Genomic DNA, 25,265 nt, shown 5'->3' with positions numbered 1-25,265 from the left:
TGAAGAAGCGCGGATGAAACTTGGTAACAATTAACGCGCGTGTGGACATTACCACGCTTCGCATGCAAGTTTAAGCCAAAACATTGGAACTCACAGCGCGATTGTTACCATCAGATTTCATTTTGAAAAGTACGAATTGCATTTTCATGCAAGCTCCCTTCCTATTGGCTGTCTCAACGAACACGTGATTTGGCCATGGCGAACCAAGCGGTCGCATTGTGCCAGTCGTTAATCGGGTTAGCTTTATTAAATTACAAAATGACGATTTGGGTCGAGCGCGGGCGAACCCCCCACGTGCCAAATCCTGTTTCCAGGGGATGTCGCTGTCGTAAATCCGCCAGAGCGCGCCGACACCATGAAAGGGCGATTTGTGCGTTTTTAATAAACGTCCGAAATCGAATCAGTTTTAATAAAGCCTGTTAGGAAGCTTTACTGTATCACAAAGCATATGCACCTTGGTCGCACTTCTCCCCTCTCCAGCCTTCCATGCACTTCTTGTTGCCATGTCGGTCGCAAGTGTAGTGACCGAAGTAGTTGGCTTGCGGTTCGCAGAACTTGGTGCAGTTGAAACCGTACTGATGTCGGTTGCACCGAACGCGCACGCGGTACTCCAGGTGTGCGGCGCGTCCACTGTGGCGAATGGAATGCCACTCAGGTCCCGGGTTTAACATTCCAGTGTGCGTATGCCTGGCGATCAACGCAGAAGACGTGTCGTCGTTGTTGTCTACAAAGGTTGAACTCGTCAAGGGTTCGCCCGTGCAACTTGGGTAATTAAAATACAGATAGTGCCACCACTCTTACCAGATCTGTCGTCCCGATCAAGCACGTCCACAACAAGCGTGAAGGTTCTCTGTGAAAAACAACAAAACGCGATCACCGAGGGTCAACGAATCTATTGCAAATTTATATACTGTGTCTTAAGTGTGTGCAAGGGTTTTTCTGCCAAATGCAGGTGGAGCTTGTTTAAGTGTTTTCTACACCAGGCCGTGACTACTTATCAACCTATAGTTCGGTTGATTGTTTTGTCAACACTAAAGGGGCGTCACTCACTCTCCGGTTTTGCATTGGGAAGCCAACATTTTACCAGTTCCTACTTTTGCTTAACACATCGGTCCGGGAAGGGTCCGTATTTTTGCCGACGAAGCCAAAACAGAGCGCGGCGTCTGCGGAGTGAAATGCGACACCGCGGCCGATTGGTGAACGCCGCAAGCACCACCTGACGCAAGCTATACGGGAAAACACGGGAGGGTTTGTTTGCGACCCACATTGGCCATTGTGATCGGTCAACACCCTCACTCTTGTTGTCTCCAGATAATCCATTCTCCCGCGACAGTCGTTACTTGGGGAAAATGTTGCGGTGTTGCGTTACACGGTCGGGGGCCGAAGGACATCACTTTTTGTCGCGTTGGCGTGTAAAAAGAAACGCCCATCGCGTGTTCCCGCGTGTGTTGCCGTCCGACAGGCGACAGAGACGGACGCCATTTCTTGTTTTGAGGAATAAACAATACACCAGAACACGCCCGTCGCAATGCGTAACCGTGCGACCATTGCTCGTTGTCGATTACACAATCGCCAGCAAATAAATCGAGCATCTGGGCGAGTCCCGTTCAACCCGTTCGTTTATCACCATAAACGCGTCACACGGCTTTCGTAACGGCCTATATGTGCGCACGCCCGCGTTTATTTCCGTATTCTCCAGTGACTGGTGTGGGACACAATAACGCGTGCCTGCTAACTACTGCTTCAACAAAGCTGCACAGTCAAGCCAGATCATAGCTGCTAAACTTTTAAAAACAAGCCGTAAATTTGGTCGTTTTAAGGCCACTTGAAAAGAGGCCAGGTGCCGACTTGGCCGTGGGTATTAAACAAACAGACACTAAATCACCGACGACCCTAAAAACTATTAACCCGATGACCCAGGTATAGAAACTTTCCACTTAGGAACGGTTGGTGTTTTTACATACTGCGGCTGTCGGGAGCACCCACAATTGAATTTCATTGACTGAACTTTGAGGAGATCGTAAACGTGCTTGCTTTTCTCAGGCTTTACAGCTGGCTCATGCTTGCTCAGTGACGTCAGGCAAATTGGAGGGTACACATTGCCAACTGTAAATCGGGTCGGGCCTCCTCAAGGCGTGTTGGGGGGGAGGTAAACAGAAACGCGCGTTCTGTGAGGCTTTTAAAACTTTTGACTGATAAAGGTCCGTAGATGGAGTGTATTGCGCCCGGCGAAATGGGTGGCGATCCCGGTAATACGAGGTTCGAACTGCAACCTTTTATAAACGCGGGGGATTACACAGGGATTCGGGCGCGAGGTATGCCCCTGGCGCTGAACTTGCCATCCGATACAGACAATTAGAGGGAGCGGGCGTCTGGGCGCAAGGTAAGAGAATGGCGAGCGCAGCCGTTCCCCGGGAAGCAGGCAACACCTCGCTTTGGGTCAGAATCAACACAGACAAGCGCTACAAACGCGAAGGCCGGCGATCGAGCGATCGGGGGGAGGCACGTAGCGCGAGAGCGCATAATAAGGAGAGAACGCGTCGCTCGCAGTTTAGGCGGTCGCGGTCAAACAGAACCGTGGGAAAAGCAAACGAGCACCCGTCATTTGGACAAGCGGAACGGACGGCGCGTTATGTAGGTAGCGGCCAGGTACAATGGGAATTGGCGGGCGGGCATTTGTGGCGCAATGACTTCAGGTTTTGTTAACACCATAAAAATCATTTTTTTACATGGTATTTCCGCAACGACGAGAGTGCAGGGGTAAAATGTTACGGAAACTATTTATAATTTTCTTGGATAACCGGGTGATGGGCGTAAGCGAATTAATGACGCGCGATTAATTCCGCCACACAAACAGCGGAGGCGTCAACGGCGGAAGAGCGATTTGGCGTTTAATTCAATTTGTCCTCCATCACCCAACTTGCTCGCGCGGCAGTCAAAAGGTTCATTCGACTCAATCGGCCATTATTAGAGGCATCGAAGCGGAAGCTTGTCCATGCCCAGTGCTCACAACAAATTCCCTATAATTCGTCTGTCAATGATGTTGCCGCGACCAGAGGCGTGACGACAAAGGCGCGCGCAGCGGGTGCTGGAGGGACAGTTGATGGTTGCCCCCCGTAACAAGGCAACGTCGGGGGTGAGACTGGAATCAATTTGAAGCGCTCGCGCGTAAAAACGCCACAGTGGAGGCAAAGTGGAGGACAAGCTGTGGTGCCAAAGGCGGTAGGGAACATCTGGAGATTGTCAAAGGCGCAACCGTGACCGGCCCGGACATTGCCAGCTCCGTATGTACACATTCTTTAGGTCTGCGCCGACAGCGGACCATTGTGATGTGACAACGACAGGGTGACGGTTGATGTCGATGCACTTTCACGTCATGCCAATACGCAATACACTTTCGGCACCTGGTCGACCGTAAATTGTTTACTCTAGAAACGACAACTTGCCGAAAAATAAGACGAAAATTCATTTGTAGCCGCGCGCTGTCACGCACCTGGGCCTTTCCGCAACTACTTAGTTGTAATGTAAACGATGTGTCGCTGGTACACTGCCGTCGGGTAGCGTCGACGCCGGGCTGGGTGGGAAATAAAAGCACTTGGCGGTGCGCAATAACTGCGTTGCTCAATATTTACTAACAGGTTCTACGTCAGGCGTGTATATCGCGCGACACGATTTTCCACTTACAGGTGCAAGTCGACCGAAACCAAAACAATGCGACTTGCCGCAGTCACAACAACGCACCGGTCGAGAAAGTTCTTCTAATACGTCGGGCGATCGCGTGTAATCGCTCAGCGCTTGACGAAAGGTAAACCCTTGCAAACAACGGTCCGTCAGCGTCTGCGAGTGCCATGTACAAATGGATCAGGCCGCCTGCAACAGGCCGGCGTGTCGAGCGATTGCGACCGTAATGAATAACGTAAACAGCGGTCGCCTGCGAGTGCGAAAATCGGACGTGTTACGTACACAAAAGTTCTCAGCACGCTGAAACTCCATACAATTACTGGCCAACAGGCGTGCAAGACAAAAACGCCTTTTCGCCGGTTTTCCATTGTTTGATGTGAAAGTGGCGAGCTGTGCCTGATAAGAAGCCCCATTTGCCACGGGACCTGCCCAATCACAGCGTCGGGAACCGGCCCAAAGAGAGACAAGGGCCAAATTGGGCGCTTTCAGTAACGAGCTGTTATCTCGCTACAATGTGCCAGTTGGTCGATTGCGCCGCGATCAAAGCTCTGACGCAACAATGTCTGGGACAATACATATAACTGGAGCTTATCTCTACACGCAATTTTACCGCTGTTGCGCAGATGCAGTCTGATGAAAATTTGTCTGAACCGATTCAACGTCTATCCTGCGAAAAATATTTTCAAAGACGCAATTTTTTTTTGTTTTTATGCGGCAGCAGCTCAAGAAAACTGACACAAACGAACCAGGCACTGCGAAGCATCGCGTCATAAGGTGTTATTAGACGCGCGCCGCCAATTATCGCCCAATCTTGTGTCAGGCGTGACGCGAAATTGTATGGAATTAAAATAATGCGCGATCGCATACCTCGCGTAACAGAAAAACACGCGCAATACGAGATTTTTAAGTGAACGCAAACAAACGGAGAACTTTCATAAACACGCCAATGGCGCCTGTGTCCCGCCCCAATGCACGATGACTTATACTACGAAACGGATGCATATCAAACAAGGGGAATGTGGACCGAGAAGGAAAGAGTTTGAATCCGCACTCGGCAAACAACGTACCGCTGCGACCTTTTATTGACTTTTTTGGTGGTAATGGAAACTGTGGGAACTTGTCAGCAGGGCAGCGCCGGCGCTTGATTGCTGTTTACTCGTGTAGTCGTTTCGTGGTTAAGTCTTGGAGTGAGGCCCACAAACACATAATATTATGTTGGTCACAAACATTTCTTTTTCGGCTTTAAGAGCGGGAACAGAAACTTTCAAGTTTTTTTTCTTGAATGGGGACATTAGCGAGCTTAACCTACAGTGATATAACAAGCTAAGCGAAAGTCAGCGAGCTTACTCACCGGCCATGTAAACAACAGAGGTATCTTCATGCGGCCAGGGTTGTCAGGATCATCGACGGCTTCCACAGCAAGCGAGTTTTTTCCCAACTCGGGGCTGGTAGTCGTGCCAAATGAGCATTTACTCGCATCGGATTCGCTCTTTATTGTCTGGTACGCCTTCAAGCATACACGGAAGTAGGTATCGCACCTGTCGCTAAGGCACAATCCACTGTCGTTGCGTGTGCCGTCGCAACATGCGCCGTTGATCAGTTCGCCGGCCGTGTTTTGCAGCCGCACAATCTGAACTTCGAAGTAGCCAAACGGAGTTCCACGACACACCTATGTACAATGAATTAATGCCTTGTATATCGTTGCACACACACACAGTGTTTTAACATAGCAGAAGTATGTTCTTTCTGGCCATATGCGAGCAATTGTGTGTTGGATAGTAGCGCACAACGGGAATCAGTCATCGCGACGATGCAAGCACTCTGACAGGCCGCACGGGACTTTTGTAATATTCCCGAGGGCTGGATTACTTATATACCGGCGCAAGTTAACCAACCCTGGCGCACATTGACGCTTCAGCCAGTAGCTAACAAGGAGCCGTCGAATGATAATTACAGTCCCGAGCCTCGCGTGTGTGCGACGGCAATTTACAAAGCTTCATTAATGTAGCAAATAATCAAGCACCGAAATTTAGATATCAAAGCTGGAGCAGTGACCGTTAACCAAAAGTTACGCATTCGTACTGCAGGTCACGAATATGGACAAACACCTCCAATAACTTCGTGTTGCCGGCCGACGCCACCATTTGCGCCGCGTTTTGGGTGTCTTACCTCGGCCAAAATAATCCACAGTGCCAGACACAGAAAACGTCGAGACGGTCTTTTATCCATTATAAGTGGCGGACCACAATTAGCTTCTTGCAGATCTTTGAAGTAGATAAATCCAAAAACGTATATCAACACACGCTAGTAAAGCTCTTGTCACTTTGCTTTCAAGAACTTGCAATTCTGCATCATCAATTCTTCCTCCTTTTCAGAATATTTTCTTACCGTATCTTAAAGGGCTGGTCAGACAACGTGTATATTCGTAACCCTACTGCACCGTGTCATTGGCAGAATACAAACTGGTACTGTAGTAAAGCTGATATTTTGTTCGACATGGGAAAAAAAGGTAATATAACGGTAAACAAGCACTCGTACGATACTTGAAAATTCAATAAACGCCTCAAGAGGATAAAACCGCAGCGCATTTTTCTCAACCCTAGTTTTGCACTCAAAAGAGTCTGAGCAAAATGGTTTCCCTGTCGAGTCACTGTTTTCATTGTTTCCACTTATTCCAATAATACCTTCCGTTTTCCAACCTTTCTAGCCAATCGAAACTCACAGTTAAAATAACATGCCTTACTATCATTAACATAAGAAAGTGCACACTAGCACCAAGACTGTGCTGATACAGTTTTGCTAACGTTAAAGATGTCCGCGTAATATGGATACAAACGCTCGCACGCCAATCGAACGCGACGTAAACACTGAAGAAGAAATTAACTGTTTAACTGTCCGGCGATATTTGCAGCGTTTTCTTTTTTCAGCGATTCTCTCGGCGGCCTGTGCCGCGGCGCCTCGAGCGAGCAATGTGTTTCTTTCAAACCTCGACACCACCACGCGCCTAGAACTATCCAACTGCCCATTCTTCACTTGTAACACCTTGTTCACCATGTTGACTTACAGTAACCGCAAAGATCACCTACATTTCAGACCACGTTTTGACGATTGTTGCGTGACAATGCCAAGAGTTTACTTTAGGCCGCATGTGCGATTGTTTTTCTGCATTGACAATAATTGAATGCGAGTGAACGTACATGTTTGTTATTGTCTCTATGATACCGAACACTCAATTCAAATCATGTTTTTTGTGTTTTTTTTAAGTAATACACATTAAACTGATATAACATTTTTTACATTTATTTGACTAAAATGCCACAAGTAATTAATGTTTGTTAAATAAAGCCTATAACAGTAAGATGTCAATTGACAAACATTCTCAGAGATTCGTTTTGTTAAAGATTTAACTTGAAAATTCTAATCAACCGTATATAAAGAGCGTGAATTAGCTGACATATCACACTAAGAATGGGAATTAAAAGGCATTAGACATCAGGTTTTATGTGGTGCACATACTTGGCGTGACTGTATTGCTAAGTTACCAAACAGTCATTACCTCTTCAACAATATCCAAGTAATCCGTGTTTGTGCCAAATATTAAATGTAAAGAACCTTACGCGCTGTTTGTCAAATTTGTTTCGCATTTTTGACCAACTTTTTATTCGGTTGAAAGATGTTGAAATTGTATGAAAAATCAACTGTCGCTACTCGCAAGCTTTTTGCCTGTCTTGCTTTATTTACTACTTAACTCCATCCAGAGCCAAAACGTTTTCTTCTGATGTTATTTCATTTGCAACACAAGAAAAAAATAGCTCTTTAGTGCCCTCTGCCGACAAGCACTAAAAAATAAATTCCCTTGATATTTCGTAAGCGCATGAGCATAGAAAGCATACCGTTTTAGCCCTGAACACTTGTTGAGATTCACCGCCTGCTTGTGACTCATCACAAACAAAGCCTTTATTGGATTCGGATGCAATTGCTAGATCGCTTCTCAGTTTTCTTTTTCGTCTCAAAGAACCTTTGACATGTGTCTGAACGAAAATGCTTTGTATGCTTGCTACTAGATAGTGCACGCAGAAATGGTTCATACTATCGCATGACAAGGCAGAATTGCCCCACTGCGCATATCCTTACTTGGCGATGGTACTGGACATTGTCGTTTCCACAAAGCATACACTTCAAATTTACACTGATAGTAACATGGTCCATTTTAAAAAACAGGGAGGAAAATTTTCCATTTTTTGGCGAAAGGGGTGCAATATATGATACACCTGGAGTTTTTGTAATATTATTATGCAAGATTACTTTTGAATGAGGGAGTCGATAAATTAGTTAAAGCTAGTTAATAAATGCAGCCCTACCTGCACAAGGTTTACTTGTCCGAAATCGTTGTGTTTCTTCTCTGTTTGGGACTGGCAAGTTTGTTTTGCAGATATCCATGGTCGTAGATCAGTCGACCCCTTTTTGCGTTCCAAAGCACAAAAATCCTCGCACTTGCTACAGAAAATAGAAAACATCTTAGCAACGATCGCACACTTTCAACACGACTCTTAGCTTACACAGCTTTTGACATTTTTCCTTTTCAGAAATGTTAACACGGGTAAGTGAACTGGAGCTTACAATCTGTGGTGCAATTGACATCTCTCAATGACATCACAGTCGGGTACTATTTGCGAACAGTATAAAAACCTGTGCGTAATATGCAACACGTTAGGATTTGATATGATGGAAGTTTTATCATATAATCTGAATATTATTATTTAAAAAATGGAGGACAAAGTGGCGAATAGTGATTTTGCGGATTCTCCGCCCGCAAAGGTCCAAACGCAAACAACCAGAGACTTACTGCGTTGTAAGGGTTATATTGTAAGGAATACAGCTGGCGAAGGCACCTACAGCAAAGTCAAGGTATCGTCCAAACAAAATATTGTAAAATATAAACAAGTGGAGCCAATAATATGATTTCCGTGAGTTCCGGCATCTGTATGCAGCTCACAGAAAAAATATTGTTAGTTTGTTATTATTTTTGACAATAAGCCATTTTTACGCAAGCGGGCATGCTCAATTGCCCTTAAGAGAGACGTGGCCATCAAAATCATAAGCCTGGATGAGACTCCAGAGGTTTTTCGTGAGCGCTTTCTCCCTCGCGAAATGGAAATTCTTTCTATCATCCACCACCCTAACGTTGTCGAGACGTACGAAATCTTTCAAACACGAACACCGTCCAGGGTCTACATCGTCACTGAGTACCTTCATTGCGGTGACTTATTAGACCACGTGAAGGTAAATTGAAGACAATACGAAAAGTGATTGTTGGGACTTGTGAAGGTTGGGCTTAAATAACAGCTGATGAATGATTTCTGACTATACTATAGGTGCAAAGAAAAAAAAAATACAAATTCGACTGTCTGCTTAATTTTCCTGATTTCAATAAAATTGTGAAAAAAATGCCTAATTCAGACCAGTAGCGCAGTTGGTTGAGCGTTGGGCCTGGTTAGCCCATGGTCGTGAGTTCAAACCTCACCGGGAGCTTGATTTTTCAAATCTTGCTCCGACTTGTCAGGAAAAACCAGCTAGGCTGCATAGCCTGGGCTGCCTAGCCTGCAAACCTCATGACCTTCAGACCAGTAGGGTATATAATTTCTGCTCCGTTGCCCATCAAGAATAAATAGTCAGCCGTTTTAATTGCAGTGATGACCTTTGTGGTTTTGACCTTCATGCATTATAGGAAATGGGCGTTATGTCGGAGGTGGATGCCAAAGTTGTGTTCAGGGACGTATGTAAAGCTCTACAATATCTCCACGCCAAAAATATAGCCCACAGAGATGTAAAATGTGAGAACATTCTCCTCGATCGAAGTACCACCCCGCGACCAGGACTCGGTTTCATCGCCAAACTGTGCGACTTTGGATTCGCTCGCCAATTCCATGAACGTGTAACGACGGACGGTGAAAGATTTCAGGTTCTTCAGACGCATTGCAAAGTCATCGGCTAACAAATATAAATCTATTGTATATTTTAAGCCTGGGGTTCTCAACCACTGGGCTATAAGCAATATAACGCTCATGTAAGATGCTGCTGTTATTTGACGTTGCCGAAAGCAGTCATTTTGAATACCACTCAGTTGTACCTGTGTGACTGCACTCAGTTGGCAAATAAAAGCAGCATCTGGTCTTTATGATAAGGGTAGTGGCACTACTTTTTTTTACCACACCGGGGTTTTAAACCAGGATATCCTGGGCACAAAACCCGATCAGGTTTTCTTCTTGGTATATGTGGGTCGAACCCTTGACCAATGCTTAACTTATAGTTCTTATATACCTTATAGTTCACGTATCTCCTCCAGGAGTAAATTAGTAGAATGGGAGTTTCCTTCTTACTCTAAACAAACGGTTTTACCAACCCAGGATATCATCAATGTAACGCATCTTTCTCCCGTGTTCGTTTGCATGTTTTTTCAGAACTGCTCCAGTACCTTTTGCGGATCCATTCAATATGCCTCGCCGGAGATTCTGGAACGTAATCTTCATGACCCGATGTTGGGGGATGTTTGGGCGGTCGGCATCGTCTGTTACATAGCTGTCTTCGGCCTTATGCCTTTCGACGAAAGTGATATCAGGTCATTACTCAATGAAACAGTTTAAAATCTCCGTTTTCGGCTTTTGTTTTATGCAATCGCGCCGTACTTCACTCAACTTACTGGATCGAATTGTCTTATTTAGAGTTTTAACATTCGTAAATTATCCTAACCAACTGGTGAAAGAAGTCCAATCTTCTGTCACTTTGTATCTAAATTTGTGCCTTGCTGCCTTTAGCACTTCGCACATTTGAGTCTTCTCTTATCACCTGTAGCACGTTGTGTGCGTTTTTTTCTTATTTTTTTTTTTTTAGGAAAGGCCTCAATAAATCAACATTTTTGCTTTAAGCATCAGACCTAATGTAGATTTTCAAGTAAATTCCAAACCAATTTAGAGGTAGCGCTTACCCTGTTTAATAGCGCTGCAAGAAAAAATACATGGCAAAGATATTTACAGAAAACTTTCTGTCACGCAGAAAGATGATTTCCATACAAAAGCAAGGTGAACTCGTCAACCGACGTTTCCCAAAAGCAGGGCGTCGTTTGCGAGACTTTCTATCACAAGTACTACACCCCAACCCCGAGCGACGGCCGACAATTGATGCACTGTTGTGTCACAAATGGATAGCTAAAGACCCAAGCGCCAGTGCTGTTTAGCGTACAATGATGAAATACAACCAATCGTGTTTTTAGAGAACTGATCACTGACATTCGCTGTCAATTATGCGATGTTTTATTGTTGCAACCAATCAAGTGCCAGCAGTGTACAACTGTTTGTTGCTACATAACAACACGACAAACAACAATGTGCAAATTTTGACACTAGTGCGTAACATATCACGACATGAAAGTGCACTTTCTCATACAAAAGCAAACAACATTTCTTCAGTGCCCAAGGTGAATTCAAATATTCTTTTCGTAAATAAAAAATAAACGACCTGATTTTATCACTAAACTAGGGCGCGTATCAGTGCCGTATGTTTACAGCATACGTTTCATAGTCCACACTATTACAACCGATGAAGCCAACAATCGTTTTCCTCAGATCACGAGCGTTCGGCTCTTTGCCAGCTGTAAATACTACTGATGTAACGCAATGGCAACTCTTTTGTAATAAAAATGGCAAATTTTCACATGTAACTTTGCACGGCCCCGTTAGACAATCATGATACATCCCGATGCATCAGCTTTAAATTATACCACATACAAGTTCCGTCGATCACTTTAGAAAATTTGAATGCGGTGATTTTCGCGGTCGCTCACAGCGATGTCGTTGTTGCTCAGCAACGCGATGCCCTCAATGCCCTTCATCTGACCTGGGGCTGGACCCCATGATCCGAAACCGGCTACATAAGTTCCATCGCTTGTGTACACCTGTTGAGGGACAGACTTACTTTTAACCGCATTGTAATTTCCTGGATAAACGTGTCTTCACCAAGTTTTCCCAGTGTAAATTTGTTGTTCGAGTCATCAAACATTTATCTATTATTTTGTTTTTAAAGCAAAAACATTACTTGATTCCTTTCAATATAAAACACACAGCACTCCTGTCACGACATGAATTAATGAATAAATTACCAACATACGCGGCTAAAATTTATGAATTTCAAAATATTGGGTCGAATCTTGAAGTCATACATTTATCGGAATCACTGCTGCCAGACTGATGCAACTATGCAACGGTTTTAAACAAACATATCTTATAGTGGCAATATGGGTTGTCATGCAAGCTGTACCTGCACTCTGTTGTTTCCACTGTCCCCGACAACGATATTACCGTGTCGATCGACAGCGACACCACGCGGGTACTTGAGTAGTCCGTCGGCGGAACCTTCTCGACCAAACTTGAGCAGAAACCGACCGTATTTATCAAAGACCTGAATGCGATGGTTTCCACTGTCGCTAACCACGACCTGCATCGATAAACACGCATCCGTTTTTAGGGATATCACATACGAGCAAGGATAAATTATGCTAAACTTTAGGTAATCTAGTGCAAAAAGGGTACCTTGTTATCGTTGGTAACGGCGAGGTAGTGCGGACTGTCGAACTGTGAGTCACAGGATCCAATCCTTCCGAACTTGCGAATAAATTGGCCGTCCAGGGTGAATATCTGATAAACATAAAATCCACTGAAAAAATACGAAGAACCTGAGAAAGTGCAATATTTTGCAAAAGTCGACCGATATTTCGTCCAGCACTTGAATTCAGTTGAATGGAGAGCATATTTCACACTTATTAAAAAGTTTTCTGTCCCGTTTTATTCCAAAATTTGCTGAAACACTAAACAGACCAAACCAGACCTTACACAACACCTGTATTCGATGGTTGTCTTTGTCGCAAACGTACACGAACCCCATATTGTCGGTAGCGACTCCCCATGGATAGCTTAGGTCCCCTTCTCCTAGGAACAGTTGCCAAAATTTAATTGTACTGAATGCGATCATTTGTTCACGTAAGTTAAAGCTTAAATATACGAAACTTACCGCTTCCTTCTTGGCCAAACATTCGAATGAATCTTCCCATGCTGTCAAATATCTGAACGCGATGGTTGTAGCGGTCGGTGGTAATCACCCAGCCCTAAAACGTGTTTAACGTTAAGTCTGGCGCGTAACACCAGATACAACAGAACATCCAAATTAGGCTTAATACGTTTATCCCAGTGGGAACAGGTAATATCCTAAAATACTTGTTTTGCAAAGCGAGTGCCAATCGTCCCAGCGCCAAAGCAAACACTCCAGTGACAATTACCTCAATACTTATCGTTGTCCCCATGGACCTGTCTGTTGCCCCAAGAGGGTTTGCTTTCGGCAAAGTGCGGTTACCACAAAAGCCCTTACCTGGGCAGTGACGTGGACGCCCGAAAGACAGTCGAATTCGCCCTCATCCGACCCGTAGCTACCGAAGGTGAACGCGGCCTCGCCATTCGACTCGAACAACTGCATTAAGTTAAATAAACACGTTCAATATACAGAAGAGCAAACTTTGAGAGGAAGAGTAAAGTTGTAACGACGACTATGTATTCTGTAAAAGGTTTTAGTGCCACAACTTCGTGGTTTTATGACGTAATCAATGTCGTCATACCTAGGTTTTTAATTGTGAGATCAAACATAAACCCAAGAACAATGCGATTGGAGGTAAATTTGATAAAAAAAACTACGTTTAAGAACGAAAAAACACATGTTTTCTTCAAGTTCAGAAACATCAACGAATAGTTTGTGTCTAAAGTATTCATTACGGACGAGCCATAGTATTTCAGTGATGACGTCACCAAGAGAGATCTAATGCAACAACTTCATAAACCAACACAATGCCCTGCTATATTCATGGCCACCTCAAGAAATAACGGGAGAAACGGCGAGGAACATCAATGGCCGAGGCACGAAAAATATTTTGAGAGAGATAATTTTACCTCAGTGAGGCACATCAAAGGGCACAGGTGCCTATGCTGCCGCGCAAAGGCAACAATGAACGTGTTTTGTATACGAAGTATCATATATCCCCTACGAATGGCGACACTATATGAGTATTCGCAAAGACAATACCTACCATCTCAGTTGTATAAACATGGTATCTTGTCTACAACCTCGTATCGCAGAACACGATGATTTTTTATTAAACATACTTTGAGTTCAAAACAATGTACGAGTAAACGCGGCCAACCCATAGCGGTGTTTGCATTTCAAAGAAAGCGACTTTTGTGTGCATTGAGTAGGCGCTATTGAAAGTCAATACGTTGGAAACGTGCACCGTAACACATATTCTCACTGTCGTAAGCTTGTGAGACAACAATAATGAAAGGACTGAAATAAAAAAAAATAGGATACCAATTTCAATGTACTAAATAAACGCATCCAAACCACTCGTGTACGAAGTTAGTCTCACGCAAAATATACACATTACCTTAACCACTAGGTCATGTATTTGTAATATCGTACAACAGGGGTTGACTCTTCAACTCACGTGTATTCGGTGGTTACTACTGTCTGCCACCACTATCCTATCGTTGGAGGAGACTGCGATGCCTCTCGGCCAGTTAAGACATCCGACGTCGCTGCCTTTCTCGCCAAACCAGCTGTGAAGACAAGAATGTAAATTAAATATCGAACAAATTGTCTGGCGTGCTGTGTCATTGTGTCTCGACAAGGTTCATCCAATATTGATCAAACGCAAAAGGACGCTTTACAATTGGAGTCGGGACGCACTTGACTGTATTGACTGAAAATTAGAAGTTGCGAACAGTTCAGTTAATAATACCAACTTACTCCATGTTGTCCATTATACGGTAAATTTTCGAAAACTACTGGACCACTACGCTGAAAATGAAGCAAATGCTCTCTAAATCAACAGAATCCTTTCCAAAAAAGCAAAATAAACGCTACCTTTTCACCGGTCCCTTGGATCTGTATTGCCACAGTGTCCCCCGTATGCTCGCATATTGCACTAACGCGGGAGAATCTCCTGACTGAGTGAGATCATTTCCTCCTGCCATAATCCTGGCGTTGTCGGGTGCCTGCAATCGATACGACGTCCTCCTTGGCCGAGGCATTCTGTGCGGCTGGAGTGACGCCCCTGCAAATTTGTTGTTGTTGAAATATGTTAGTTTGAGGCATCCCGACTAGCATAGGATTTCCCGTCAATAATTTTGTGGCCGAACATAACGACTTGTTTGAAGTTTGTATTGGGTCATCTTGAAGAACGTAATAAACAAAACAAGAATCTTATGTTTAATGCATCACAGCAGAGGGAGAAACTGAAAAATCGGCGTCGGGAAATATTTACCAGGCACAGGAAGATTGGCAAAGCTTCTTTGGTTCGGGTTGCTTGCATCACCTATGCTATCACGTGGGCTGTGGCTTCCGTTAGATGGCGATGAAGCGTACCCGGGTACGACGCTGGATTCGATATGAGGTACAGAAAACGAAGGCACGTAGGACTCTGCAACTTCTGCAAAGTGGAACATAGGCCAAATTGTCGAAACTTATCCAAGCGTAAAACTCACCAGTCCTCCTGCGACCGTGAGGTGCGTGCAGGGCTCTGTGTATCTCCACGTCATTAATATCGGGATCTGAGCCCAGAGAGAAGGAGAGACGCGACGGAACGTTGACGGTAATCTCTCCGAAGGAACCCACCGCACTCAGCAACGATCGTTCGCCCTCGTTGCGGAACTTTATTGTGGCGAGAAGGTTGTTACTTTCTTTTTTTGAGCAAACATTTTATTCTTGTGTTTCAAGTGCAAACATGAGACCACACATCGCTGCTCCATTGTGAAACACATTGTGGGTCTTATGCAAGCACTTACCTTGATGTTGTGCGAAATCTTATCTTCTATGTTGGTGGAAATAAGCTTTAAGTTTCGCAAATGCTCGTTACATTGTTGAGTTAGAAGTGATGCTTCCGATGGCGTCAAAACATCGGGACTGAACCAAAACAAGACATGTCTTGAAGGTTTGTGATATCCGGCTTTAGGAATACACTCACTTCTCTGATTCGGAGAACAGTTTGCATTTCTTTTCAACTGTGTCACAATGGCTGTTTACCATGGCCATCTCCATTTCCATGTTTTCTTGCTCAATTCTCAATTGACTGCAATGATAAACACATATTTCAGTTTGCTAACAGCACCTAAAACCAGAGAGAATTTGTTTTTGTATGCCACACATTGCATGAAAACATTCATGTGGCATTTAATGCCTGTTATATGGACACAAACGTAGATTCATCCTACATGCTAACCTACATGAGCAAACATAAGATTCCAAACAAGGTAAAACAACAAAAATAAGCCTCACTTACTGTATCTCAGTTGCAACAAATGAATCAATCTGTTCATGCAAATCCTTTTGTCTTGCTTTTAATTTTGCCACACAATGATCAATAGCCTGGAAAGTCAACAGTAAAGTTTAGATGTTGTAGTAGGACAATCACCCAATTAGAATCAATATTGTATACCTGGTCCACATCACTTTTAACAACCACAGCTAATGTGTTGGACTTAACTTGCTTGTCCTCTAAATCTGATATCATGTCAGATAACTTTGGTAGCAGTCGTTTAAGCTGGGTATGTACAATATGAGTGTGTGCTAGCATTTAGAGAAAAAAAATATACATATTCTTTTGGGCTGTACCTGATTTATAGACCTTGAAAGTGATTGAACTAACTGTTGTGAATGAACTTGGGTGCATGATGAACATAGTTTTTTTTCACAGTGGCTACATTTTTTTGGTGCACAGTGTTCTTTCAAACATTCCTTGAAAAACATTTGGTTACGGTAAATAAATGTTCCAGTGCCATTTATTAGTGACAATCAATAATACACTATAGTTTTGTAGTATGTTTTCTTCTTTTTGAGTTTTCTTGAGAACATTAAAAAATTATATTTTTTTAAATGGTGGCCTTCACAGTTTATACAGTACAAGATAACACCAGTGGGTATTGTATTTGTCATCCACTACATACCCTTATCCAGTTTCATGAATCATAGACAACAATTGCCATTCTGATTATGGTGGAATGTGTACTTTCAATAAACTATGTAACTTTCCCATTGTAGTCAATATGTTTACCTGACAAGCTTCTTCAATTTTGGGACTCTTCTTCCCCGGCAGTTCAAGAATTGCAACCATAGTAAGATTATTTGGCAATGCAGATATACCATTTTTGGGCACTTTATGTGTTGACCTGCACTGTGGACATCTAATGCTGCAAACACAATATCGAAAGCCTTCAAGGCTACATTTTTATGCTTTGGTCTAACCTGCCTGTGGTTAGTTAATCTACTTACTAGTTTTTATAAAAAGTTTTATAAAAATAAGTTGGCAGCGAATTAAATTTGTTGAAGCTTATCAGAGAATTAACTAAATGCCTCAGAATTTGAGTTTTTCGTATTATTGTGATACTACTTAACAATTACCTTTTCTCTATCACCAACTTCTGTAAGCATGGTTTAAGGCAGAAAGTGTGCTGACAGGGCAAAATCTTCGGTTGTTTGTAGCGGTCAAGACACACGGCACAGGTAATAAGCTCCTCAAATTGCTTGTCCATTTCAGCGGACACAACGTTTTGCAACACAAAGTAAAGACGTGCGCCGTTGGTTAGACTCGAGAGCACGGGCAAGTACTTGAACTTTTTAAGTGGCTTTATATCACCCTATCTCCGAAGTCGTAGCAGTTTCGGACCCACATTGCAATACATTACCCGCTTCGCGTTGGGATCTTGAAGGGTTCCTTGAACAACGCTCAAAGGGATTTAGTGGCGCCAAAAAATGCCCTTTTCCTTGAAACGATACGCGCAATGGACGGTTAAGGCGGCGTGCTTAGTAACAAAGACACTCAAGTGTGAAGGGGTGAATTCCCTGTTTTGGCCAAACAATATTTTGGCATTATTATGAAGGTTAGAACATAAGTTTGATAAATACCGTTTGAAAATACATTGTTAAATCTAAGGAATATTTCATGCACCCAATTGACATTTTTGGAGTTTTAGAAGTAAGTTATCAAAACGATTTTTCAACATAGATCATTTTCAACATAGAAATTTAAAACGTTGCAATTATAGTACAAGCCCATGGTAGTAAGTGCAAACATAGTTTGTTGCAATAAACCAAAAAGGTCCCTATATTTCAGGAACCAAGTATGTATCAATTATTTTACAATTATATGTAGTAATTTGTTTTTTATGCCTTTTAGTTACCCATGTCGCTGTAGCCTTTGGTGATTTCCTATTCCAACACTGATTTTATAATCAAAACTATTGCTTTTTTACATAAAAAATTGACAAGTTAACTTCTTGACATTTGGACATAATTTGTCAGCTGGCACACCGCGTTCAAAAGGTTGCCGACGACTGCCTCCTAGATATCAAACCAGGTCAATTTAACTGATGTGAACTAAAGTGTTATTACAGTTTCCTACTTCCAAAAAATATGTTATGTACCTGACATGGCATAAGTTATACCAGTTTTAAGTAACATACGTTTTTAATTGTAAGTTTCTATAATCGCTCTGTTAACTGCGTTGGTTGTACCAGCAGTGTCACCAAACATTTCTTTTGCATCGTCGCTGTGTAGAAATTTAATTTTTTTGATTTTGCATTTATTATTGGCAGTAATTCTGTATAAATCTGTAACTTTTCGAGGGTTGCAGCAAAGAAAAATTATTGCAACCAGGTAGCAGCTTCATAATCACAGGATAAAATATGTGTGGCTGAAATTGACGCAAAGCCGAAAACTGGCGCGACTGTTTAAAAACTGACAAGCAAAGCAATTATCTCGCCATATCGGTCTTAACGCGCCTGTAGTTCGCCAGTTGCTCATCGTTAACACTTGGAACTATCATTTCGGCAGCACTTAATAAATCTTCTTGTTCAACTGCACACTCTGATTGGTTGTCCTCCAATTCACGTGATTCTTCTATGCGTATACGACGGCGAATGGCGTTCATGGCGGCAGAGCAGGCCAGCGCGTAGAAGTCAGCACCGGTGATGTTGAACGGACATCTCTCAACCACCTCTTCCAGGCATACCTAGGAGGTGACATAAGTTTGTGTAATTTAAGGCTACATATATGTACTTCTATTCAAACAGGATATAGGTGCGTGCCGAACAGTGATAGTCATATGGTGCTGTAAGTAGTGAATAAATGGTCTTGAAAGATTTTGTTAAAAACGTTTTATGCCGATTTTTGTTTTTCCTGAAAATCACACATAAACTATATCTTATCAACTACAACAGAGGGTGACTTTTAATATATATGTGCATATGAAGGCGATAATAATAATGAAGTACCGTGGGAGCGAGGTTCAATTTCCGGGTTTGAGCGCGAAGAATCTTCAACTGATCTGTTCGACTTTCACTGATACCAACATACAGCAACTTGTCAAGTCTAAAACAGAGATGAAATTAATAATTGTCAAGGGTGGAGAATTGCAAAACTGGAACAAGAGTCAAATGCAAAATACAAGGGGATATATTAATCTAAACCAGGTGTACTGTGTGATGTGAAAAAGAACTTTAACTACAAATAATCTTTAATTTTTGGCAACTTTTGCGTTAACATAGTTGGATAATTCGCTAAAGTGCTAATCCACACTCCACAGGTGTATCGCCGAACACTTGCGGTATGCGAAAATCTGTTCGAACCTGCCCGGTCGTAGCAGTGCGGAGTCGATGAGATCAGGGCGGTTGGAAGCAGCTATGACGAACACTTGTTTGTCGTGGTCGTCAGCTACGTTCACACCGTCCAGTTCAGCCAATAGTTGAGATACGACCCTGGGAAAATACAGTGAACGGTTGCTGCGAATTTGATTACATTGGGGATAAAAAACGTATAGTTTTCATTTTCGCTTGATTACAACAGCAACCTTTTTTCATTTGCGCTTGGTAAAATTTTCATGTTCGAGTCCTATAGCTGCAAAAAAAGTATGCAGCTATAGGACTCGAGCATGTCCAAGTTTAAAACAAACCGATCTACACATTATACGTGAACGCGCACTGGCAAACATATTTCACCATGAAATATCATATTTGTGGCCATGGTCTCCAACTCGCAGAAATATACGAATAATTGTAACCTGTCCATCACCCCTCCCGAGTCGCCGCTGCGTCCACGGTTCGGCGCTAGAGCGTCAAGCTCGTCGAAAAATATGACGCAGGGCGCAGCGTCACGTGCACGTTGAAAAACACGACGAACATTTTCTTCGCTTTGGCCGATGTACATGTTGATTAGTTCCGGACCTGATAAGATTATATAAACATTTGAATAATTGCGAAAAGTTAAGGCTATTAGTAAACATCTCTTTTTGTGTATTCATATACATTTCTTTGATAGTAAGGTAGTGTTCACTGCAAGGAATACGTTAAAGCATTGAGCGATCACGTTTTTGTTAACGTTTGATTTGAGCAAATCCAATATATCCGATGTTTTACGATATTTTTTTAAAAAGCCTCAAACCGATTTTTTTGTGAATTGTAAACTACGGAGGGCAAAACCTTTAACACTGAGGAAGCTGAGAGCGCACTGCGAGGCCACGGCTTTGGCAAGAAGCGTCTTCCCAGTGCCTGGCGGGCCATACAGCAGGACGCCGGACCGCTTTAGACCGGCTGATACCAGTTCTGGGTGGTCCAGAGGCAGTTGGATGGTATCCAAGATATGGTTTTTGACTTCTTCCAGACCTCCGATGTCGTCCCATTTTACGTCTGGTATCTGAAAGGAAGACATCTTACTTGATACCATGGATTTTGCAGATGTTTTGGATTACGACTTTGGTTAGCAGTTCTCTTATGCTTGTAAGGAATTGACGGGGCTGATTAACCAATCAATTCCAACGTGATTTGTAAATGTCGAAAAATACTATTACAAGCGTACATTGCAAAATATACATTCCTATAGTTGGTTTTGTACCTGAACACCATAAAACCTTGGCACAGAAACACTTCAAATATCTGTACGAGGTGAAAACAGTGATAATGCAATAGCCATAACAAACAGTACCTTTGGAACACCTATGGAGTCAGCTCTGTCCGCCTGCATCTGGTTTAGGGCTTCGGTTACATCTTCCTGGCCAGTCATCACACCTGACATGCATACGCACTGCTCGTCCCTCCACGACAGTCTGCTGCCGACAGCACTAAATAGGAAAACAACCGTGAATGTATGTAGTCACCACAAAGTGGAAGTCTTTGCCCGGAGTCACACCAAGGTGCACTAATGATATAGCAGTTCTCAGAATCTATATAACAACGTCAGATCGTCCAAATAAAATTTTACCATTTTTCAATGATGTTTTGATGCGAAGTTTGCGCTGCTTTATTGAACAACTCCCACATGTCACTGTAGACGAATCCCTGTTTAGAGGATATTGCTCGTAAATATTTTGTTTCTCTGGCCAAATACTCGTAGTAATGATAAATTCGCATGAGCAGTTTGTTATGGTCTAAGGTAGAGCATTTGCTGACGTGCACAACAGTGCAAACTTGCGTATCATTAACAATTATAGCCTGGAAATATTATTACGACCAAATTGGTAAATTTGTGTATGTCAGCGCATACTGACCTAAAACTTTTAGCCTCATTCTTCTCATAAACAAAATAAAGTCTTACAGCGGTGTGTTTAGCAATCCAATCAAACTCGACGTCTCTGGATAGCGCGAGGTGTCTCGAAGCGAAGCGAGCCATGAGCAGTCGTTCGCTCTCGCCTGGAGCCTCGATTTCAATCTGCAAACCACATCTATAAAGCCTCGACACACCCTGACTTAATCTCCCGATACCGTCTATACCTCGTGCAAAAACAAGGTGCGTATCTCGGTGACCACGCCCGTCTTGTTTGTTGTGGTTGCCATGACAAACACCGACTCGCGGTCGCCCTCTACCGACGCAGCGTTCTCAATGGCTTCGGCCAGCGCGATACAGACTCGATTTTCGGCCTGATCCGTCTCGCGGTTTTTGCCAAGACGGTCGATTCCTTCGAGAACGATCGCGCACGGTGTGTAGGCGGCAGCTGCATAAACGGGAATCAAAAATTGCCAACACTTTTTAACGGTCTTGGTTGCAAAAAGCACCCAACACCAACCTCTGCGGAAGGCTTCGTTGATTTTTGCCTCTGTGGATCCTGCAGTGTCCCCGATCAGACTCAAGCAATCGATTTCCACTGTATGTAGACAGAGTGACTCGCAGGCCTTGGAAACCACGCTTGATTTTCCGCACCCAGCTTGGCCGCATACGAGGACAGTGCAAACATTCCCAAAACTGCAAAAAACAATCAAAACCATGTTCTGTTTATAATTGCCGCCGTAGTGTGTTCGGGGCATCCTACCTTCTTGGTGAGAAATACGGCAGCATAGTCTGTTTCAAAGCGTTGGCGTACTTGTCCAAACCGGTTGGAACCGGTACGTCAAACACCTTGGGCGTCAAACTTGGCACAAGACTGTTGCAGGTCCCGTCCTAGGAAAAAAACACAATAACATGAACTTGGTTTTGACATGGTTTAAGGAAGTTTTTTCGGTGCTAAATCTTGACCGGGATTCGAATCCAGTAAGGGTGCGCCACCCACTGAGAACAAAATGTAGCTCCACAAAGGGAAAGTGGCTAACCAGTGAATTTAGCTGAAGCCAAAATCGAAGTCGCTTCTGTTATAATTTGTACTTATGGCAGTGAAAACAACGTCATATTATTCATTCTTCAGTACATTGGACGCAACACAAACAGTCATTTACCTGGAACAAGGACGTATGTTTTAGGTCAACTTTGAAATGAGCGTCGGGTGAAGCTCCTTCATCCAGCTTCATCACTTTATAATAAACCACTTTGGAACTGCAAGCAGGAAACTTGTGGTTTATCACAAACAAAAACTCGCAACTATTGAGTCCCACCTGCAACTCCTGGCGTCGGCTGCTTCGTAGAAATCAACGTCATCTGCGCACAAGTGAAACAAGTGGTAGAAATTGTCAACGTGGGCTTTTGTTTTCACACAAAAACCAGAAGGCAAGTGCAAAGTAATAAAAAAGGTCTAGAAATTTTCCTACCCGAAACGTCAATAGGAGTGACGTCCCCCACTTTTAGAATGCGGGTTGGCGTCAAATAATTCACCGCCGTTTTATCGAAGTGGCTGGAAGGTGTGTACTTGGGAGACAGTACAAGCGAAATGTGAATTTCCCTAGCGTATGGCAAACTCGTGTCAACTTTTCGAAGCTAAAATACAGAGGATTTTGTGATAACAATTGCTGTGTAAACTGTTTTCGTAATGGAATAAAATGGATCATTACATATAATTGTTAGGTTATAGAAACAAATTTCCAGCTCACCTTAACTTGAAAGTCGTCTGTTGAGGGTTGGGTTGAGGGTTGGTGCAGGTTAAACCAAAGTGCAGAGGAAAGTTGCACTGCTCTGAGACAGTTTTTACATGAAGCAAACCCTCTTGAATGGGATTGCCCACTGCCGTGCATTGTATGTGTGCAGAATTTCTCATCAGGAATTATTTTAAGCTGACATATTCTTGATTTTACAACCTGTGTGAGAAGTCTGTTTTCAACCTAGTTGGATGTTGAACTATTTTCAATGCAATTACCTTTCCTGACTTCAGCAACTGCAACTCCACTTCTTCCTCATCCGTAATTTCCACAACGTTGGCTAGGAATTGGCTGGGCAAAAACATATGCAGAGTCAACGTTATCAATGCACCAATGGTTAAATCATTATTTTCATGTGAACCATTATGCAGAACAATAAATACAACAGATTTGGAAACTACTGAAAAATCAATGTCACTTATTAAACTCCAATCATACCTGCACACCACAGTGGAAAGTATTTGAACTATCTGATGTGATGATGAATTTTCTGGATCCACATTACTATCACTAATGTAGTCACAAAGACGAACCAAAATGTTTTCTTTGTGAGCAGTAGTATCTTGTTTGTTTGAAAGGTCCTTAAAAACAAAATACTTTGGCATAAAAAAAACTAATAAATTATCAGCGTAAAAATATGTGTCCTTAATGACATCATGATGATAAATTTAGATAATTATAATCAACAATAGAGCCTTCCAAACCCTTTTGACAAAAAAAAACGTTTAAAAATAGAACAAGTATCCAAGATCAAAAATCACACCTGCATGTGTATGACAGTGATTGATGTTTTTGTGTTTATAAGTCCTTGTTGCAATGGTGAGCATTCTATGGTCACTAACTCCCTAAAGTGCTGAAGGACTTTATTATAATCTTGCCCATACATTTGATGCAGTGACGACAGAAACATGTCATTTTGTCGAGCAAATAGAGCATGGTTGCATGCACTGGACACCAGTAGGCCTGTCAAGCAACATACATAGGAGTTTAGTTATCTGAAACTTTGCATTTGGTATCAACATAGGGCATTTCCTTATCAACAATGAAAAGAAACAATATTAATAAAACCTCAAGGTTGCCTGGCATTGCAGCCAATCACAATTGAAGCCACTTTTTCCCAACAAGTGGAAGTGAGATATAAAAAATGTATTTTATTTTAAAGGGAAACCTAACTCACAGTAGCTCAAAAGTTTCAACTGTTATCAAATGTTACCAGTTTCAAACTTCTGCTCTTTGGTCCACTGAAATGTTTCTGGGGTTGTAGCCGCAAGAAGAACCTTTTCCAGTGGAAATGCAGAGACCACTGCGAAGGTGTAAGTCTCACATAAAGCAGTAGAAAGACCGTAATGCTCCACAAATTCCTTGCTGCAGTGAAATGCTGCAAATGAATAGTGTTGTCATTTGTTTATTTTTTTTTGGTTTCGATCAATTCAGAAAAAAACATATAATTTTTTCTCAATTTTTGCAGAAACAACAGAACAGAAATCTTTCTCATTGCTATGACTTAGAAAATGATTAGTGCGAACAAAAACCACAACAATAATAAAAGGTAAGGTCTCCCTTTTCCTTTTCAAACTTGAGCTTTGAATTTATAAAATAATAAAAAACATGAAATATTTCATAACAACTAAGGTTTTTTAGAAAAGAATTTATATATATTGAAATATTTTCAAACAAATTTTAGTTTTTGCTAATGATAGTCATAACTGGGCTAAAATGTCAATTCATTGTCAGAATGAATTGCTACACATACAAATCAAATTGTCATGAGGCTCTTCCTGTTCAGGGTAATTTTCAAGTTGAACCATGCACAGGTGTTCCTTTTTCGGTGGGTATGACAGAGCTTCTGTTCTTCTTTTCAGTGCAATAATTGCTGGGCTGATATATCTATGGAGTGGAACAGTGGTAATGATAATTGGCTGAATGTTAAGGAATATTTCTTACCTTCCATTTAACGTAAGCCACTTTACTTTGTCCACAATCAGGTGCAAAGGGTGGACGGTGTTTTCCCAAGTTTTGCTTTTAATTATCCGACAGGCATGGAACTCCATCACAGAAATTTATAGGTGACAGCTTAGTATACAGCTACGTCATTGCTACAAGTTAACAGAAAATCAAACTATCATTTAGCATCGGAACTTATCAACAAACCGAAAATCATAA

The 25,265-nt window shown here is 42.5% G+C and overlaps 4 protein-coding genes across 4 annotated transcripts in view; 1 reads left to right on the top strand and 3 right to left on the bottom strand.

Moving 5' to 3' along the window:
• Positions 1 to 6,253, bottom strand: part of LOC145889715 (protein jagged-1b-like) — a 36,254-nt gene extending 30,001 nt beyond the window's left edge. Inside the window, exons 1-4 of the mRNA XM_082980719.1 lie at positions 5,851 to 6,253; positions 5,033 to 5,350; positions 802 to 850; positions 455 to 724 (exon numbers count right to left, since the gene is read on the bottom strand). Of these exons, the coding sequence (XP_082836845.1) occupies positions 455 to 724; positions 802 to 850; positions 5,033 to 5,350; positions 5,851 to 5,910 (697 nt within the window). The 5' untranslated portion in view covers positions 5,911 to 6,253. The remainder of the gene's footprint in view (positions 1 to 454; positions 725 to 801; positions 851 to 5,032; positions 5,351 to 5,850) is intronic.
• A 2,195-nt stretch (positions 6,254 to 8,448) lies between these two features.
• On the top strand, positions 8,449 to 10,915 carry LOC145890036 (testis-specific serine/threonine-protein kinase 3-like). The gene is made up of 5 exons (XM_082981077.1): positions 8,449 to 8,589; positions 8,734 to 8,964; positions 9,410 to 9,643; positions 10,143 to 10,300; positions 10,735 to 10,915. The coding sequence occupies exons 1-5, from the start codon at positions 8,449 to 8,451 to the stop codon at positions 10,913 to 10,915; spliced, it is 945 nt and encodes a 314-aa protein (XP_082837203.1).
• Positions 10,916 to 11,017: 102 nt separating this feature from the next.
• LOC145889720 (uncharacterized) lies at positions 11,018 to 17,535 on the bottom strand. The gene is made up of 17 exons (XM_082980724.1): positions 17,173 to 17,535; positions 16,826 to 16,961; positions 16,387 to 16,509; positions 16,211 to 16,315; positions 16,055 to 16,140; positions 15,740 to 15,844; positions 15,561 to 15,678; positions 15,261 to 15,426; positions 15,041 to 15,205; positions 14,641 to 14,830; positions 14,222 to 14,333; positions 13,099 to 13,197; positions 12,745 to 12,838; positions 12,574 to 12,662; positions 12,267 to 12,371; positions 11,995 to 12,171; positions 11,018 to 11,632 (listed from the first exon to the last, which is right to left on the bottom strand). The coding sequence occupies exons 1-17, from the start codon at positions 17,301 to 17,303 to the stop codon at positions 11,483 to 11,485; spliced, it is 2,151 nt and encodes a 716-aa protein (XP_082836850.1). The 5' UTR covers positions 17,304 to 17,535; the 3' UTR covers positions 11,018 to 11,482.
• An 831-nt stretch (positions 17,536 to 18,366) lies between these two features.
• On the bottom strand, positions 18,367 to 25,241 carry LOC145889718 (peroxisomal ATPase PEX6-like). The gene is made up of 21 exons (XM_082980722.1): positions 25,047 to 25,241; positions 24,856 to 24,989; positions 24,316 to 24,480; positions 23,866 to 24,065; positions 23,541 to 23,683; positions 23,321 to 23,393; positions 23,058 to 23,261; positions 22,779 to 22,944; positions 22,626 to 22,668; positions 22,470 to 22,566; positions 22,070 to 22,197; positions 21,827 to 22,002; positions 21,534 to 21,754; positions 21,358 to 21,471; positions 21,025 to 21,101; positions 20,749 to 20,884; positions 20,247 to 20,460; positions 19,829 to 19,991; positions 19,398 to 19,526; positions 19,044 to 19,140; positions 18,367 to 18,781 (listed from the first exon to the last, which is right to left on the bottom strand). The coding sequence occupies exons 1-21, from the start codon at positions 25,151 to 25,153 to the stop codon at positions 18,524 to 18,526; spliced, it is 3,045 nt and encodes a 1,014-aa protein (XP_082836848.1). The 5' UTR covers positions 25,154 to 25,241; the 3' UTR covers positions 18,367 to 18,523.
• Positions 25,242 to 25,265: the final 24 nt, after the last annotated feature.

The sequence above is a fragment of the Ascidia mentula genome, chromosome 2 (genome assembly GCF_947561715.1).
Source record: "Ascidia mentula chromosome 2, kaAscMent1.1, whole genome shotgun sequence".
NCBI lineage: Eukaryota > Metazoa > Chordata > Ascidiacea > Phlebobranchia > Ascidiidae > Ascidia > Ascidia mentula.
This window is presented reverse-complemented; position numbering and strand designations above follow the sequence as displayed.

Bases quoted from the DNA above. Each gene is read 5' to 3' on its own strand.
- LOC145889720 (XM_082980724.1), bottom strand. From the start codon at position 17,303: ATGGACAAGCAATTTGAGGAGCTTATTACCTGTGCCGTGTGTCTTGAC. The intron at 12,839-13,098 runs GTAAGGGCTTTT...AACACGTTTTAG, and splicing joins GCGTCCACGTCACTGCCCAG to GGCTGGGTGATTACCACCGA. The intron at 11,633-11,994 runs GTACAGCTTGCA...GTCCCTCAACAG, and splicing joins GTGGAAACAACAGAGTGCAG to GTGTACACAAGCGATGGAAC.
- LOC145890036 (XM_082981077.1), top strand. From the start codon at position 8,449: ATGGAGGACAAAGTGGCGAATAGTGATTTTGCGGATTCTCCGCCCGCA. The intron at 8,590-8,733 runs GTATCGTCCAAA...TTTTTACGCAAG, and splicing joins GCACCTACAGCAAAGTCAAG to CGGGCATGCTCAATTGCCCT. The intron at 9,644-10,142 runs GTTCTTCAGACG...ATGTTTTTTCAG, and splicing joins CGGACGGTGAAAGATTTCAG to AACTGCTCCAGTACCTTTTG.
- LOC145889718 (XM_082980722.1), bottom strand. From the start codon at position 25,153: ATGGAGTTCCATGCCTGTCGGATAATTAAAAGCAAAACTTGGGAAAAC. The intron at 24,066-24,315 runs GTAACATTTGAT...GTTGCTTGACAG, and splicing joins AGAGCAGAAGTTTGAAACTG to GCCTACTGGTGTCCAGTGCA. The intron at 22,567-22,625 runs GTGGGACTCAAT...TCCTGCTTGCAG, and splicing joins GCCGACGCCAGGAGTTGCAG to TTCCAAAGTGGTTTATTATA.